The sequence below is a fragment of the Ursus maritimus genome, unplaced genomic scaffold, assembly GCF_017311325.1.
Source record: "Ursus maritimus isolate PB19 unplaced genomic scaffold, ASM1731132v1 scaffold_5, whole genome shotgun sequence".
In the NCBI taxonomy this organism is placed as follows: domain Eukaryota; kingdom Metazoa; phylum Chordata; class Mammalia; order Carnivora; family Ursidae; genus Ursus; species Ursus maritimus.
Genome location: NW_024426663.1, coordinates 36,882,525 through 36,900,444, shown reverse-complemented (window position 1 = coordinate 36,900,444; position 17,920 = coordinate 36,882,525). Strand labels below are relative to the sequence as shown.

General features: G+C 39.9%; 1 protein-coding gene across 2 annotated transcripts in view; it reads left to right on the top strand.

Annotated features, from left to right (window-relative positions):
- The window catches only part of MAST4 (microtubule associated serine/threonine kinase family member 4), a 161,124-nt gene that overhangs the window by 108,969 nt on the left and 34,235 nt on the right, over positions 1-17,920 (top strand). For both annotated transcript variants that reach the window (XM_008691344.2, XM_040622219.1), the window contains exons 10-15: positions 2,398-2,465; positions 5,455-5,540; positions 11,731-11,939; positions 13,396-13,534; positions 15,076-15,208; positions 16,327-16,492. In XM_008691344.2, the coding sequence (XP_008689566.2) occupies positions 2,398-2,465; positions 5,455-5,540; positions 11,731-11,939; positions 13,396-13,534; positions 15,076-15,208; positions 16,327-16,492 (801 nt within the window). The remainder of the gene's footprint in view (positions 1-2,397; positions 2,466-5,454; positions 5,541-11,730; positions 11,940-13,395; positions 13,535-15,075; positions 15,209-16,326; positions 16,493-17,920) is intronic.

The following is a 17,920-nucleotide window of genomic DNA, read 5'->3' as shown; positions in this document are numbered from 1 at the left end:
GTTTTAAAAATCTCTTCAGGCATTACAAAACGATGCCTTAGCTTCCTGCTTCAAAAGCTGACTCCTGGTTCCATTCCATTACTACTCACTGCTTGCAAATAATATGTATTTCCCAGATAATAGTTATTTAGCAGAAATCCTATTTAAAACAGAACCATCTTTTAATTTGTTTTTTTATGAAAATAATTGGAGTGGGGAGGCTGTCAAAGTATATTAGAGTGACTGTTCACGCTGGTGGAGTTGAGGTTGTTTCAGCCCTTGAATTGTAGAGCAAGTGAGCTCTTCACAGTTTTCTTAACCTGGCAGTAGAGAGCACTGTAGGCTGAACTGTGGCAGGTGAATCATCTGAGGCCCATTTATGTACCTTTACAGAGACTCTAAAAAAATCTTAATAGTGATCTTTGACAATTTTTGAATTTAGTAATACAAATTTATTCCTGGGAGTTGTGTTTTTAAGTCTTGACACTTCATTCTCTTGATTCAGATCTGAGGATGATTTTTAATCTATTTGTTACCACTTAACATGCCATTATTATAGACTCTGATCTACATTTGTTTCCCCTTCTTGTCAACATCTGTGCTAACAGACCTACAACCTGACCGTTGAAGGTTGGGGATGAGGGTGTAGAGTGGAAAAGCCCAGGTCTGCACCCTGGCACCAGCCCTGCAGGCCATGACCTTGACCGTGCTATTAAGGAGCCTCTTTGTGCCTCAGTGTTCTTTCCATAAAACCAGGGAAATGGTACCTATCTGTGAAGTTGTTTTTAGGATTATATGAGTTCATCTCTCTCCCCAAGATGCGGTAATGCATAATAAATGTTAGCTGCTGTTGCTGTTTTACTTAAACAATATTAAAATCAGTCCTTTCCTTGAGAGTCCCTGCGACTGACTACATTGTAGCTCACCTCCACGTCCACCAATCTAAAGTACTCGTCATATAAGGTGTTGACATCACTTGAATGACACCAAGAAAGCACTGGTTTGTGCTGAGCTCATTTTTATTCTTGAATTTCCCCTACTGGAAAACTAGGAAAGTTACTATCAGTCTTTAGTTATTTTAGATTCTGGAGTTTGTTGGTTTTTACCTAAAGACAACACTCCAGTGTTGTTTTGCTTCATATCTTTTATGTGTAATCTCTCCTGAAAAGGGGGATGATATTTATAAGAATATGAATACATGAAATGAGAGTCTAAGGACTAGTTTTAGATGCATACAAAAATAGGTAACTAAAAACTATAACTTCTATGTAAGTTATATATATAACTTAGTATATATGTTCAGTTTTGAAAAATTAAAAAATGTAAAGTGCCTATGATCTTACCACTCAGAGATAACTACCTATCAGAGTTTTGGAGAGAATTCCTTCATGTTCTTTTTTTTTTTAATTAAACATCTTTTTTTCTTTAAATAGAAAAATTAAAATGAACAATAAGATGAATTAGGTTTCTTCATTTACTTATATAGACGCAGAGATGCATTCCATTGTAGACTGAGCAATTAAATGCCTTTTTCTTTTTCTTTTTCTTTTTTTTTTTTTAATTTTATTTTGCTTTTGTCTCTTTTAACTAGACCACCAGGATAGTACTTAAGCTGGTGTCAGGCATGTGGCATCCAGCCCAAGATTGACTACTTTACAGGATGTAACTAATAGTCATAAATAACCATCAATATTCAGTGAACATTTCATTTTTGTTAGTCAACATGCTGAGAGCCTTACATGAATATCCTATATCATACTTACAAGAAACTCCCAGAGATGAATACATTATTCCCATCTTACAGTGGGGGAGAGCCTGAGGGTGAAAGGTCCCTAGTAAGTGCTGATCATGGTGGTGTTGCCAGATCTTTTCGTTGTGAAGCCCCACTTAACAACTGCTACTTCCTTTGTGACAAATGGCAAATTCTTCGTGTACTAGGCAGGGGATATCACTCAGTGGCTGCGAAGGAATGGAACGAGGAGTACTGCACCGCAGGGTGAGAATCATCTCTGAGCTGGAGTCAGTGCATCTCCGATGCCTGTCGGAGCCTGGGAAGACGTGCCTCTCTCTCGAGAACCCAATTATAAGCACAGTCAATGATACACACACACCCCCGCCTCCCAACCCTAAGATTGTGTTGGCCGGTCAGTCCCACTAGCTGAAGCGGAGGCCCCGCTCTGAAGTACCTAGTATCTAGATGTTCATGAGAAATGAGGTTCCAGGGAAGGGCATGTACTGCACAGTTTCAAGAATGTCAGTTTTATTGGGTCTTGCCATTTTTGGTTTAAGATTTTCCCATGGGTACGTTGAAGTATAGAGTAAATTTTTTTTTTTTTTTTAGATTGAAGAAGTTACTTCTTGTCTAGTTGAAATTGTCCTATTTTTCTTAAACCTTGCTTTTTTTTTTTTTTAATTTAGAAATGGCTCAGTTGGGAAACTATGATAGTGGAACAGCAGAAACACCAGAAACAGATGAATCAGTGAGTGTAAGTATCTTTCTTGATGAAATATGGTGTTGGTTTTTCTGTTTATTGGCATCTGGAGATTTGGAGTGTGTCAATTACTTTATTTCTTCCATAAATACGTATTGTGCTTCTATGTGCAAGGCAGTAAGCATTACAATTTTAGCCCCTCCTTTCAAAGAGAAAGAAATTAATAAAAAGAAACCATGCACAAAAAATAAAAATGATAAACTTGAATAAGATGTACGAAGAAAAAGGGCCATGTGCTACTAAAATGTAACATTAACAGAGAATGACCCTAGTCTTGCCAGTCCAAAAAGATCTCCCAAGGAAATGGCCCGGGAGCTGTGGTATGAGAAGTTACTAGGATGAAAAGGGGGCAGAGGGAACATTCCAGGCCCAGGGAACATCCTGGACAAAGACTATGCCACAAGGGAGCAGAATGCATCTGAGGGTAAGGGCAAGAAGACCATAGAGCCTGGAGAGCTGGGGCAAAAACCAGCCATAGAGGTCCTTATTGTTCATCTTTGTCAAATGTTTTCTTTCAAAGAATGATGGGAAGCTATTGAACTTGGGAAGAAATGTACGTGTTTGTGGGGTGTAGACAGGTGGACAGGAAGACAACCCAGTCAGAGTTACAGCTTAAAAACAGTCTTAAGATGGCAGTGTAGAACCAGCGGGGTGAGGGGGGCAGGCAGACGTAACCATAGGGAAGCCACTCAAGAGGCTCTCCAAGGGCACGAGCAAGATTTCTGGGATGCTGGTGCCACTGTCCCCCCAGGGGAACCAGGCTGGAGTGAGTTGGGGGTGGTCAGGAAAGAGAGGCAGCTGTGTCGCCTGGGGACTAACAACCCAGGCCCTGGAGTGAGATGGCCTGGATTTGAAAGCTGCCTGCATCTCTCACTAGCTGTGGGAATCTTCTTTGTGCCTCAGTTTCCTGTTCTGTAAAATAAATATAAAAGATGACAAAATAATAGGGGCGCCTGGGTGGCGCAGTCGTTAAGCATCTGCCTTTGGCTCAGGGCGTGATCCCAGTGCTCTGGGATCGAGCCCCACATCAGGCTCTTCTGCTAGGAGCCTGCTTCTTCCACTCCCACTCCCCCTGCTTGTGTTCCCTCTCTCGCTGTCTCTCTCTGTCAGATAAATAAATAAAGTCTTAAAAAAAAAAAAAGATGACAAAATAATAAATGAGATAATTTATGTGAAATGGTTAGATCAGCAACACTACTAACTGCTAAATAAATGATATCTTTTTAGTTAATTTTATCATAATTATCATAGTTTTGAATGAGTTTAGACTTAAGTTTTTGGGGGACATTCAAGAAGAACCATCACACTAGCATCCATATACATGGCATGGGATCTCTTGGCACTCAGAGGGTTTTCGGTGAGTTCTGAATGACGTAGGAGTCATCTGTGAGCATGAATGTGGTCACCTGCGTGGGGAAGAGTTAATGAGCCAGGTGGGCCTTCAACAGGATCTTTGAGCCCAAAGCTGTGGGCACCCTGTCAGAGCAGAATGGTGGAACAAGGGAGTGGTCCTGGTCTTGAATTATGTCTTCTGAGATGGGGCGTCAGCAGTGATCGCTAGACCCAGGGCCTGTGGCCAGAGGCCTAGGGGAAATAGAGGAGAGAAAGAGTTGTTTGGTTGAGCAACCAAGTAGCCCAGAGTACAGGGTGTTAGGTGAGTTACTTGCATGGACACTCAAGTCACCCAGGGTGGTGAGAAAACACAAGCAAAGAGGAAGGTGGGAAGCTGGGTACCCAGGTCTTCCTAAGGTAAATGGGACAGCATGTGAGCTGATGACAGCATCCAGTGGGGGAGGGTGGCACATACCTCAGACTTGTGGCATTTCTTCCACAGTTATAGGAAGGGAACTCTGGGCTCTGCAGCGGGAGCAAGGAGGCTGTCAGTGCTCACCCTCTCAGTGCTAAGATACATGGAGTATGAGAGAATATTTCCCAAAGGCCCCCAACAAACCCATTTTACTTTTTACTGTCCTTTCAGCTCAACTTTTTAAAGAGTGATCTTTTTGAAAATAGATATCTAAACCATGGTAAGACTAATGGTATGGGGGTGCCTGGGTGGCTCAGTCATTAAGCGTCTGCCTTCAGCTCGGGACGTGATCCCAGAGTCCTGGGATTGAGCCCCGCATCAGGCTCCCTGCTCTGCTGGGAGCCTGCTTCTTCCTCTCCCACTCCTCCTGCTTGTGTTCCCTCTCTCACTCGCGATCTCTCTCTGTCAAATAAAGAAATAAAATCTTTAAAAAAAAAAAAAAAAAAAAGACTGATGGTATGGAAGTCCAGAGAGGCACGCATTGTCTCTTCATTGCCAACTGCCTTTTCCAAACAAGGGTTGCCACAGGAAGAACAGACGTTCTCTGGTCACGGACAGAGAAACTGCACCATCCCTCAGCCCAGGTAGAGCCACAGCGGCCCGTTCTTTCTGTTCCAACTGACTAAAACTAGAGTTAAGGTTTGACGTTTTGGACTTAAATCTCAAAACTTGAAAAGACTAGGATGAGGCTAACCTGAGTAGTTTACACAGGTAAATTAAAATTGGAAAATTTTTTAAAGATTTTATTTATTTATTTGAGAGAGGGAGAGCGACAGAGAGAGAAAGAGCATGAGCAGGGAGAGGGAGAGCAGACTCTCCACTGAGCAGGGAGCCCGATGCGGGGCTCGATCCCAGGACCCCAGGATCATGACCTGAGCTGAAGGCAGATGCTTCAGCGACAGCCACCCAGGCGCCACCAAATCGGAAATTTTCATAAGCTTGGTGCCTTCGTCTCCCAGAAATGGGGGGTTCGCTTAAATGAGACCGAGGCCCCGTCATGAGAGGCAGTCTATCAGCACCGCTCTGCAGAACTGACCTTGAAAGCTGTGCGCCAGCTTCCTGTGGCTTCAACAGATTCAACACCAGAGCATAGAATGCAAATGTCATTTGTGTTGCTATTAAAATCATTTTCTTGAATTCTCGAGTATTTTCTAACTTCCATATTTTGTTTCCAAGAGCTCGAATGCTTCCCTGAAACTTCAAAGGAAACCTCGGGAAAGTGATTTTGAAACGATTAAATTGATTAGCAATGGAGCCTATGGGTGAGTAATTCAAGAAAACTCTCTATTGTATTTTAACACACCGGAGTAATATATTCTTCACCTTTATCTTAGGCCAAATAGATGTCATTAGGGACTTGAGTTTTCAGTTCACTGCTTCTTCCCTGGTGGGTATAATGTGCAGCCAAAATCGTTTTTCATTTAGATACTCCATCGAGAAAACCCATCAAGTGACCCGGAGTTATTTTACAGGTATGGAGAAGGAGACTTTATTAAGTCAAGGAAAGTTTTTATGTATACCTGTTTCTGCCTCCTTAATTGTGCCCTTTTGGGTGCAGAAATACCTGACTCTTGGTCGTATATATGCATACACACATCCGTATCCGCATATCTAGAATCCAGATCTCTGAAAACATGTAAATTCACACACAGCATCACTGCTTCATTGGCTGGTGCTTTCCGTCTGAGCCCCAGTCAGTCTGGTGGGAGAAGAACTTAAATAAGAAGACTGCTTGAAAACTTAAAGCAGCACATTTCTTTCAGTCTTTCTATTACACCAGGGGTTTTTTGTACTCTTTTTCCAGTTGAAGTCTGTGTTCTGATCCGGTCACATTCGTGGTGCCCCTTCCTTGCTTCATGTTTAGAGACACAAGGTTTTCTTCTCATGGCGTGGGTAGGGTCAGTGGTGACGAGATCCTGCTGAGTTACTAAGAAACAGTTAGGAAGGGTAATTAATACACATATTGTGTCCTGATCCATTTTAGACAGCCCAAGAGCTCTAGTTTAATTAAGTATTAATCTCAATTCCATCTGTATTTGGAGAGCAATAAACAATCCCACAGACATTTATTGCCATTTATCACATACATGAGCAGATGAGATAAAGTGATTTTCGTTATGCCACAAGGGATGTTTCTCCTTACGATTTTTTTTTTTTTTTTTGTCTCTAATATTTTCCACACCATTAACTTAGTGAAGAACTTAAATATTTGTGAGTCCTTTCTGGGCTTCACTGATTTATTTTCAGGATTATATTAAATGGTATATTTCTTGAGGTGGCTTATAAATGTTTTCTGATGTTGTATTTTCATAATATTTTATTTCATTCAAGCACCTCATTGAAACTTTTCCCCCTAGGAAAACTGCTTTCGCGTACTTTTGTTTGTGAGTTTTATTTGTTTCTTATTTGGTTTTAGTTTGTTTTAGTTTTCGAGATCCTCTGAGAATTTCTTCCTTCATTAGGGAAAAAACTGAACTTTGATTTAATGGGTCTCTGGGCTGGAGCACTGATAGATTCTATTGGCAGTGGAATTCTAGAATAAGATTATCTGTGAAGCACCACTTTTATAAAATTTGGGCATATATCTTAGCAGTATTTGGAGTTCTAACTGGTTGAGTAAACTCATTTGTAGTGCAATTAAACCACTGTAGAGTAGATGAGGTGTATCACACTTCGGGGAATGGCTGGGAATATACAAGAAGTTAAACAAGCTGTGAATCAGTAAACAGCCAGGATGCAGGCCAAGTCATTAATGGGCTGACAAGCTGCCTACGGGAGCTTCTACCCATCAGCCAAAACTTTTTTCCCTCTTCTGCTCTTCTCAGATTTAATCTCTCATTACATTTCTGACAGATTTCCTCTTCATTTTAATTATTTTTAATTTAAAATTTGAGTGGAGCTGGACCCATTGGTCCACCCCGTCAAGATGCTGAGTGCAGGCTTATGTGAACTGGCTGAACATGTGGCTGCTTCTCTGGCTGTTGGAGGTTTCCTTGGCGTTTGTGTTACAGTCCACCACTCACATCACTGAGTGACCCTGATTCTGCGACTTGGTGCAAATAGCCTGTGCTGGAAACTAGCCCTCTCATTAGAAGGAGCTATAACACGTCGGGGTTTTCTCACCATCATACTTAGTAACAGTTCATGTTATAGCCAGTCTGCTAATTTGATATCATCCAGTGTCCTCTGTTTAATGTGTTTCGGATCCGGGACTGAGGGTCAGACGTCCCCTCGTGCCAGCTTAGCACTTTGTAGAAAGCTCACCCTTGCCACGTGCCAGGCACGGTGCTGGTTTATGTATGCTGTCTTCTCGCAAGAGCCCCCTGTGGTGTTGGTATTATTTCTGCCTAGCTGTGGGGAAAGAGCAGCTCAGAGGCATGGCTGGTCACAGGTGTGCTGACTCCAAGCAGCGCTCCTTCCTTCTCGAAGTATCCTTTTCCAACATGGAACCATCTTCTCTTGATTCCACCTGGACTTGTAAATGACAGCTTTGGATGTTTTCAAAGTGAAAGAATTAATTGACTTAAAAGTTTTTAAAAACTACATTTGAAAGGCGTGACATTTCTGTCCCTCTTTGCTTTAGTTTCTACCTTCGCTGCACATCATTCTCTTTTATGCCTCAAAAGATGGGGTCATTTGTGTGACAGACCCATGTATGCGGGTTGCTGGCTATCCATCTCTCCCCACAGCCTTTCCTCTAACACATGCACTCTTGTTCCCACATGCAGATTTGCCCGCTTGCATTCATGTCCTGGGCATTCAGATTTATGCATAATTCTGTACACATTAGCCATTCACACTCCCGGTAGGACTGATTCATTCTTCTCTAGATCCCGTCAGTTTCTGATCCCCTTTCCCCTTACCCTCCCACTGCTCACTTCTGCCTGAGGTGAAGAAAAGCTGAGCTCAGAGAGGACAGTTGCCCCTCTCCGTGCATCACCCCCCCCCCCAACCTTGGGTTCTCCTATCTACCAGGCAGGTCAGTGTAGGAAAAGAGAAACAGGAGCAGCCTTTTCAAAGAAAGCAGCCTCTGAGGCCAAACTGCAGAGAAATAAGGGGCCGAATCAGTTCAGTCCAGTTTTATAACCTTGGATGGTGTATAGCTGTGCTTCTGTCTGTCAGAGGCTGCTGTTTGTCTCTTTCTTTCTCTCTGTTTCAGTCTCTTTCTCCCTATCTCTGCTGACTTAAGTAAATTTGGAACATCAGTTTACAGGAGAAGAGGAAAGGTGTCTGTGAGAGAGGACAATTACTGCTAAATGATCAGATTTCAGCATTAAGAAGAATATTCCTAAAGCAGTAAAGCACTGTAAAAACAAGAACATGAGACAAACAGATAACTAGCTACAGCAGAGTCTAAGAAGTCTAATTGACTTTGGAAACTTGATCAAGATATGCCCGTCCTGCAGCAGTCGTGTCTCAAGCTGCCTATAGGATTCGTTTCCATTGGTGTAGGTAAATTTCCCTAGGGATTAACTGATGATTTTAAGCACATCCTAGCAAGGCAAAGCAAAAAGTCAGATGAGGTTTTACGAGTTGCAAATCTGAGAGTAAAGATATGAGTCCTTTTTCATTCACAGGGTGCCCCTGGGAAACCTGGTCCGGATGCTGGTCAAGATGGGCCTGAGGCCTCTTTCTCCTTTGTTCTTTCATTATTGCGGATGGCTCTGTTCTTCCTTCCCCACTTACTGCTGTTTTCACACATATTGCTGAGCAGTTGTTTATGTAAGAAACACCGATAGTTGATTGAAAACCCAATGGCAGCCATCTGACGGTGTGCAAGTGAAGCTCGTAGTTATCCTGTCCGAGGGTCCTCAGCACTACATCTGCCGGGTGTGAGATACTCAGAGAGAGAACGTAAGCTGTATTCCAGTTGACTGTCAGTAATAGGAAGCACTTTAAGATACTGTTTTTTTCACCATTTCAAATTCCGTATTTCATTTTAAAAGGTGAATTTCCTGTTTCAGAAATTCCTCTTCGTAACAATATTTGTTCACCAGTGTTTGTCTTCTGTTTCTGAGGAAACCAGGTTATTTTCTGTGCTGCCTTTTTGTCTGTGTGCTGTCCAACATCTGATGAGGAGAAGCTCAAGGTTTTCGGGGGATCTTGATTTTATCCAATCATTATTTGGGGAAAAAAAAAATACTGTTGTAAAAGCCTTTAATCTGATCCAGAAAGAAGGAGTAGTTGGTTGGTTAACTAAGAAGTTGGTCGAAGTCGGAAATCATTAAAAAAAGATGTGTACTTTAAACATATTTTTAATTTCAGATGCATACCAAAAGTAAACATTTCAGTTTAATCTAAATATATATAAATTCAGGTGGCTCAGTCATTTAAAGTCCAACTCTTGATTTCAACTCAGGTAACCATCTGATAGGTTATGAGATCCAGCCTCATGTTGGGCTCTGCACTGGGCATGGAGCCTGCTTGGGATTCTCTCTCTGCACCCCTCCCACCTCCCACCCCTCCACTCTCACACTCTCTTAAAAAAAGAAATTATATANAAGGCCTTTTTAAGACAGCCTGTATAAACCATCCTTCTAATATGTTGTTTCTGTTTTCCACTTTTCTCTGCTTTAAAGGTGAAGCAGTAACTTGAAGCAATCTGAGTGTAGGACTCTAGATCTGTATTATTTTTTTCACTTTTGAAAACCTTCTCAGCCATACTAAATCAACAGGAATTTTATTTAGTGACTCACATTTAAGATCTCTATCAGTACTTTCCAAAGCATTCCATTTGTCTTTTTTTTTTTTATAAACAACAAAGGTTTTCCTTTTCACACTCCTTGTTTCATCGGTTTAAATATTTGTTTAAATTAGTTAATCCTGATATCAAGCCTTGCCAGAAAAACAGGTGTAGAGATAAACCCAGCTGGTGAGAGCCCCAGTATTTGGCATCCTGAAGAAGACCGCCAGCCCGTGTGGAAAGTGTTGGCTGCCCAGCTGGCCAGCTCCCTTGTCAGTTTGTGGTACTGTGGGAATAACAGCACTAGATTCTTCCTTGAGTTGGTTATACAAAGTGTGGGTAAAAGAGATTTTTTTTCTATACAGTGAAGGAAGAAAGAGAAGACCAAAGAAATAGTGAGAGGGAAAAAAAAGAAGTAAAGCAATAATAATAATAATAATAATAATAATAATGCTTAAACAGAGACTAAAAAAAAAAACAAAACACAATTTTGCAAGTGAAGGAAAAAGATGGATACAACGAAAAGGCAAACATACACAGACTTGAAAGAAAAACTCCTAGTTGAACACTTGGGTGGAACATGTGACTACCAACTAAACTGAGATTGAATCTACTTAAGATTCATGTAAGTGGATTACTCTGGTATATTGGTTCAGCAGGGATTTAGGGCATCCTCGTCCTCCTTGCGTTCATTTTTCATGAGCAGTGAAAATAAACAATGGAATATGCATCTCAGATCAGATAATCCCTTGTTTTAGGAGACAGACATTGGATATACTTTACTATAAATGATTGCTATTTAGGTTAATTATTATTTATTTGAGCATTTCCTAACCTGAGAGCTCTAATCTGTTCTCCTACAATAATGACAGGTAAGGTTTTAAGCTGCCTCCTTCTCTTGATTTGTTTCTTCCACATCAAGCTCCAAGGAGTCCCTTGTCTTTACCCAGCCAGAACTGGTTCTCTGGAGTATGTGAGTGAGTCTTACAGCAGAAATTCAATGCAGCCTCCTCATTTTACAGTAAAGTTGGCTGTCACCTTGGCCGTGGGCCGGATGGAACAGTGTATTATTGGCCCCCTTTTATGTTGGAAAATGCATTTCCTGTTGAAACAGCCATAGGTGTAAATCATGCTGAGGTGTGTAGTGAGGAAATACCCTACTCTTCTTTTCAGGACAGCCTCATATGACCTATTACATACGTCTCATTTATCTGGAATTTCATGTGGAGTAAATTACCCTCAAGTTGGAAGCCACCTACCCTAAGAAGCTTTGGTCCTTTTTTGCAGATCCCAAGGGTATCATATAGAAAATTATCACTTTAGTCAGTCTAGAAAAAATGCCTAACATATATCTAATGCTTGAAAGGCTATAGCTCATGGTATGTATGTACTTTTGTTAATTCTTTCCCTGCTCTGACTCATATATTGAATTTTGTTTTGTTTGTGGAAAAACTGAAAACGTCAGCTAGCTATTGGAAAATAGCTCACTCTGGGGACTGTCCATTTCTGTCCTTTCGGTGAAGATGAATTTGCTGCTTTATGTATGACCAGTGACCTTTATCAAAAGATTAAGAAATAAATAAATGTAGCCATAAGATTTTGGCCTGGAATGGGATGTTTGCAGCTGCTAGGATAGCATGTGTGAGCTGACTTCCAGCCGCCATGTGAATGTAAAAAAAAAAAAAAAAAAGTTGACGATCACCCATGGTTTACTGTATCCAGAGGCATCCTCACTTCCCATGAACCCCAACTCTTGTGCTCCTTTTCAGGGCAGTCTACTTCGTTCGGCATAAGGAATCCCGGCAGAGGTTTGCCATGAAGAAGATTAATAAACAGAACCTCATCCTCCGAAACCAGATCCAGCAGGCCTTCGTGGAACGGGATATCCTGACTTTTGCAGAGAACCCCTTCGTTGTCAGCATGTATTGCTCCTTTGAAACAAGGCGCCACTTATGCATGGTCATGGAATATGTGGAAGGTAAGTCAGCGTGTGACACAGAGAACACGACACCTCTACCCAGAAACTGTCTGCTTCCTGCGGCGGAGGCTTTCCCTGTTGGGCTCCATAATGGTTGTATCCACCTAGGAACCGAAGCCAGGCGATGAGATGGCTGTATTCCCAGTCATTATCTTCTGATAATTGCTTGTAAAGTGCCTGCTCTACTATAACAAAGGGAAAATTAGTGCTGTTTGGAGGAAGGTTGTTTTTCTTCTTTAATAGCTTTTAATCCTAACTACCTCCTCTCAATTGGTCATTAAAGTTAGAATATAAGCGATGGGATTTTTTCCTACTTACTTTTATCACATAGCATAAAATCGTTCATTACAATTGATCTTAAAGAATGAATTAAAAATATATCTTTTTTTGGTCTATGGTATGAAATTAAAAATGAGTTAGGGGAAAAGGAGATACAAGTCAAGAAAATTTACTTTTGGTGGATTTTTTTTTTTTTAACATTTGCAGCTTACCTTTTAAATGTTCTTATTTCCTTCGGTTTTACATTCAGTTTTGCGTTTTTGGCCATGATTTATTGGTATAAACAAAGTTAATAAAAGGAATGTATTAGGAAGGGCCAAAACAATCTTCAAAACCTCTAACTTAAGCTTTTAAAATTGGACGAGCAGAATCCCAAAACTATAAAATGCAAAGAAACATTAAATATCATTTAGCTCAACCTTTTCATTTTGCAGATGTGTAAACTGAAACCCAAGAAAAGGAGGGAGACTTACTAGATACTTTCCTCGTGGATACAAGACGAAAGCATAGCTTGGCTGATTGCCACCCAGTTTTTTTTTCCCTCACGCCAGCACTTGGCTTTATTAACCTTGGTTGAGTTTATAGGTAACTAACATTTGTCACATGTTTAATGAATATTGGCAATATCCCAAATTCTTTATGTAGATTATATCATTTAATCCTCACAATAATCTGAAAAGGGATGACAGCTTTACCATCCTGATATTAGAGGAGAGAGCCGGGACTAGCTTGTCTAAGATCTCCCTGCCTGTAAGAGTAGGATTTGAACTCAGCCTGATTCCAGAACCCATGCTTTAGGCTGGTGTAATTTGTCCTTCAAATTTCAGTTCCACTTTGGAGCAAATCTGTTCCCTTAGGAGGACTCCTGCTTTAAAAAGAAAGGAAGGAAGGAAGGAAGGAAGGAAGGAAGGAAGGAGGAAAAGAGAGAGAAAGAAAGAAAGAAAGAAAGAAAGAAAGAAAGAAAGAAAGAAAGAAAGAAAGAAAATCTTTATTTTTTTCCATACTATATCTTAATTAGAAACGTGATTACTCAGTGCATGGTCTCCACTTAAGAATTTGAGATGCTGTGTCTCTGGGTAGAGGCCATTCTGCTTTGAAGGTCTGTAATCTGAACTGATGGTCTTCTTCAATCCTAGCTGATACTCCACCTGCTAAATCTTGTGCTTGGGTCTTATAGGGGGTGACTGTGCTACATTAATGAAGAACATGGGGCCTCTCCCTGTTGATATGGCCAGGATGTACTTTGCCGAGACGGTCTTGGCCTTGGAATATCTACATAATTACGGAATTGTACACAGGGATTTGAAACCAGACAAGTATGTACACCGAGGAAACGTATCTTTTTCTTGTTCACACAACACAAAAAGTAGTGTTATGTCTCTAAAAATGTTTTCTTTTAATGCTGTTTTGCATGTTTTGAGATTCTCTCATAATGTTCCCAAATGAGTTATTTTGGCAGTATATATGATACTATTTAGTATAATACTTTACAGGATCTGGTGCTTATAATAATAGTTTATAAGGAACAAAAGAAAAAGATGATTATAAAGCCAGGGTTAAATTTTTTTAAGTTGTTTTTATTTTCATTTTTGAATAGCTTCATAGAAAGCTACTAGTTGTTTTCTGGATAGTTTCTGCATTTGGTATTATGCATAGATAACCCTTTCCTACACCAAGATGATATATTTGATATTATATTCTATTTCACCATTTAATATTGAATTTAATTTTTAATCTTCATGAGGTTCATTTTAGTGTCTGATTTGAGATACAGATAGACTTTTTTTTTTCCCTCAAATGACTAAGTTATTCATCTTGACACCATTTATTAAATGTTTTATGCTTTCTCCACTAATTTCAGACACCTCTAAAAGCATTACATGTTAATATGTAAAGATTCTAGCATGCTGAAAATTTTATGATATAAAATTAACTCATGCTCATTCCAGAAAATTTTGAAGTACAGAAAAACATATGAAAAAATTCGTTCGCAACATTACCCAACAAAGACAACTGTTAGAATATGAAATATTTCCTTCCACTAGCTATTTTTTCTCTTTTCGCATCCTCTGTTCCTTTAATGTTTTAATTAAAATTTTGATTTTTCCTTTGAAAATGAAAATTTTTAAAAATTAAATTCATAAAACTCACATGTGAATTCTTTGCATTATATAAGAAATCAACAATATGTGCTTAATGGACAGAAATTTAAATCTGAAGTTCATTTTTCTGTCCAAGTTCTTTATCTTATGTGTCACTTAAATCACCGATGGGTTCCTTACCTTAGTTTCCTATGTATAATGTGGGATTATTAGTAACACTTTTCTTTTTTATTATTCTAAAAAATAGAAAGATGTCAGAGTCCCATGCTTGGATTTTTCTAAGTTTAAACCTATAAATGATATTGTATGTGGCCACTGCAACAAAGGTTAGCTGGGCCGGGTGTCTGGCCCTCCCTTGTGAATTACGCTTATGAGCCAGATACACATATGTAATATGTTCATGTGACCTCACCTCTTCCCAGGCTGGCTTTTCTATTAAGATTGATACCTCAGGGCACTTGGGTGGTTCAGTTGGTTAAGAGTCCAACTCTTGATTTCTGCTCAGGTCATGATCTCAGGGTCGTGAGGTCGAGCCCCATATTGGGCTTAAGATCCTCTCTCTCCCTGTCCTCCTGCCTTTCCCCTCTAAATAAATAAATAAATAAATAAATAAATAAATAAATAAATAAAAAAGATGGATACCATTATAGTGAATAGTCTTACAAATTGACAGGAGAAGGAGGAGGTCTAAAAAAAGAGAGAGAAAGAACGAACTTCAAAGCAAGTGTTCTCATATGTGTCTTTCTGCTTCATAGTTTGTTGGTCACCTCCATGGGACACATAAAGCTGACAGACTTTGGATTATCCAAGGTGGGACTAATGAGCATGACTACCAATCTTTATGAGGGTCATATCGAGAAGGATGCTCGCGAGTTCCTGGACAAACAGGTAAGCTTGGCTGCTGCTCAGTTGGAGAGAAAGATACAAAGTACGATACTGCCAGTGACATTCAGAATCAACTTGTGTAAGCCAGGTCCGCATTAGGACTGAGCGTTTAGATGTCTGTATGAGCCTTACGTTTAATAAAGTGCAAATTGCTTCCATTTTTCTCCCTGGGCCTCTTTGAACTGTCCGTTCCTCCACATTCCTCCCCCAGCATTATGGTCTATTAGCAAGACGAACGATGTAATTGCACACAAGTGAGAATGTGAGAGAGACAAATGGAAAACTGTTTTTGTAAGGAATTCAGGAGTCTCAGCAGAGTACTCATGAAACTCATGATGCATTGTACAATCCCGGGTGCTAAAATCCAAGCCATGGCCCATTTCCCTTTAAGCATGCCTCATTACCATGTGCCCATAATCTGTTCATTGTAAAGTTACTTAAGGTAAACACATCTCAACTGTCATGCTTTTATGAAGTAACCAGGATGTGAATATATTTTGGTCATATAAATACTATATCTGTGGTGGTGACAGATTAAAAATGCATCATTGGGGCGCCTGGGTAGCGCAGTCGTTAAAGCGTCTGCCTTCGGCTCAGGGCGTGATCCTGGTGTACCGGGATCGAGTCCCACATCGGGCTCCTCTGCTATGAGCCTGCTTCTTCCTCTCCCACTCCCCCTGCTGTGTTCCCTCTCTCGCTGGCTGTCTCTCTCTGTCAAATAAATAAATAAAATCTTAAAAAAAAATAAAATAAAATAAAATAAAATAAAAATAAAAATAAAAATGCATCATTATATTAACTTTGAGGATTAAAAATGTTTTAATCCTATGAAATAAGTAAAACCACCAAATAGGGTCAGACCCTCAATTCGAAATTACTCATTACACATAGTTGAACATTACAGCAGCATTTTAAGTTTCCCTTTTTTGCTATTTAAATATTTCATTGCCTTTGGTGTTACGGATACTGACTTGTAATTGCTGTTCCTAAGTTCTTTGTCCGTGTGGTTCCATGTGGTCGAGCAGGTGCACTCTGGGCAAAATAATTGGTGTGTAGCCATCTTGCTCATTTTAATTCATGTCTAATATTCCAATTATTCTAATATTGCAATCATCTTTTAGGTCTGTGGCACACCTGAATACATTGCACCAGAAGTGATTCTGAGGCAGGGCTATGGGAAGCCGGTGGACTGGTGGGCCATGGGGATTATCCTCTATGAATTTCTGGTTGGATGCGTGCCATTCTTTGGGGATACTCCAGAAGAGCTATTTGGACAAGTCATCAGTGGTAAATATCAGGAGTTATCTTCAAGCGGCTGTTGGGAAACAGCTATTTCATGCAATTCTGTGGAGTATTGCCATTTTAACTACTAAAATGTTAACCTTTATCAAACAGTTTAGTCAACAAATTAAAAGAACTCACTCATCATAGCGCATAACTGACTTTCACAAATCTCAGGAGATCTATTTGTGTTGAAAATTGATCTGAGGAAGTTTCGTTAACATGGAATTTGGAAATGTACTAGCAGTGTAACTAATTTTTATGGTGTGCTTTTCTGCAAAAGAAATTCACGTGGGATTTGCAGATTATTTCATTGCCGTCCAGTCTTCCTTTCCATAATAGGAAAGTTGCACCAGGGAAGAAAAGGTTAATGTGGGTAACATTTACATAAATGGGGGAAAATGGCTAATGGCACAATGAAGAAATTAAGAAAAATGTAATAAACCCTAAAACAAATGTCTACCAAATAATAAATAATGAGAATGGGAAGGAAGCAAATTTAATCCACAGATTGTTAATGATTTCATTGGTGGTTGTTATGGTGTAATGTTATTTCTGTAACAGCTGTTCATCTTTCATTTAAAATTCAATAACCTTTAGATCTTAACCTACATGCTGACCCTAACTATTGTTACGCGGCTTGTGGCAAAACTAAATGATAATTAAATAGGCTCTATTACTACCCTACCTGCTGTTTTTATAAATTTCCCCCGGAAGCATAGATCAAAAAGGCCTCTCCTCCTCAAAGTTTATCATTCATGGCTGACACCCCCATCACCCACTCTGCCACGTTCTGGACTGTGCTACAGGGTCTAACAGTGGAAGGAGAGGGAACATTCATGTTGATATGAGGAGTCCCTTAATCAGGGCATTATTCTCTATCATTGACTTTGCAAGCCAGGCATATTTGTAAACTTTAACAAAGTAGATTTGTGAGTTGCCTGCAGTGTATAACCCTTTTCCACAATATCTGAGCTGTTTATGGATTTATAACTAGGCTGTTTTCTGATATACCAAGGCCTGAATGGCAAGAGGAATCAACTGTTTAATTAACACAAGCAGCAAATGCTGGCTTTGTTCTCGATGCCTTACGGCTCAGATGCATATTCATGTTTTATTTTCCAAATCAGATTTAAACTGCAGCAGAGGAAGCTGGAGGCAGGCACACACAGAAATAACTCATGTTTTTATTGCATTTCCATACACACAAGCACGCACACCTTATCTTCAGGCAAACTCCTGTGGAATGTAGAACGTATTCTAATATTTATGACAGATTTTAAATACTTTCATTATTACCATGATTACTTTAGATTTTTTGTCTTCAAGCTTAACACTTTGGCCTTTCATTTGTCTCTAGAAATAGTTATTTTTGCAAAATTAATCTGTGCTTCTGGAAGCTGAAGAACTGTAAGGCTGGGGCCAAATTCGCAT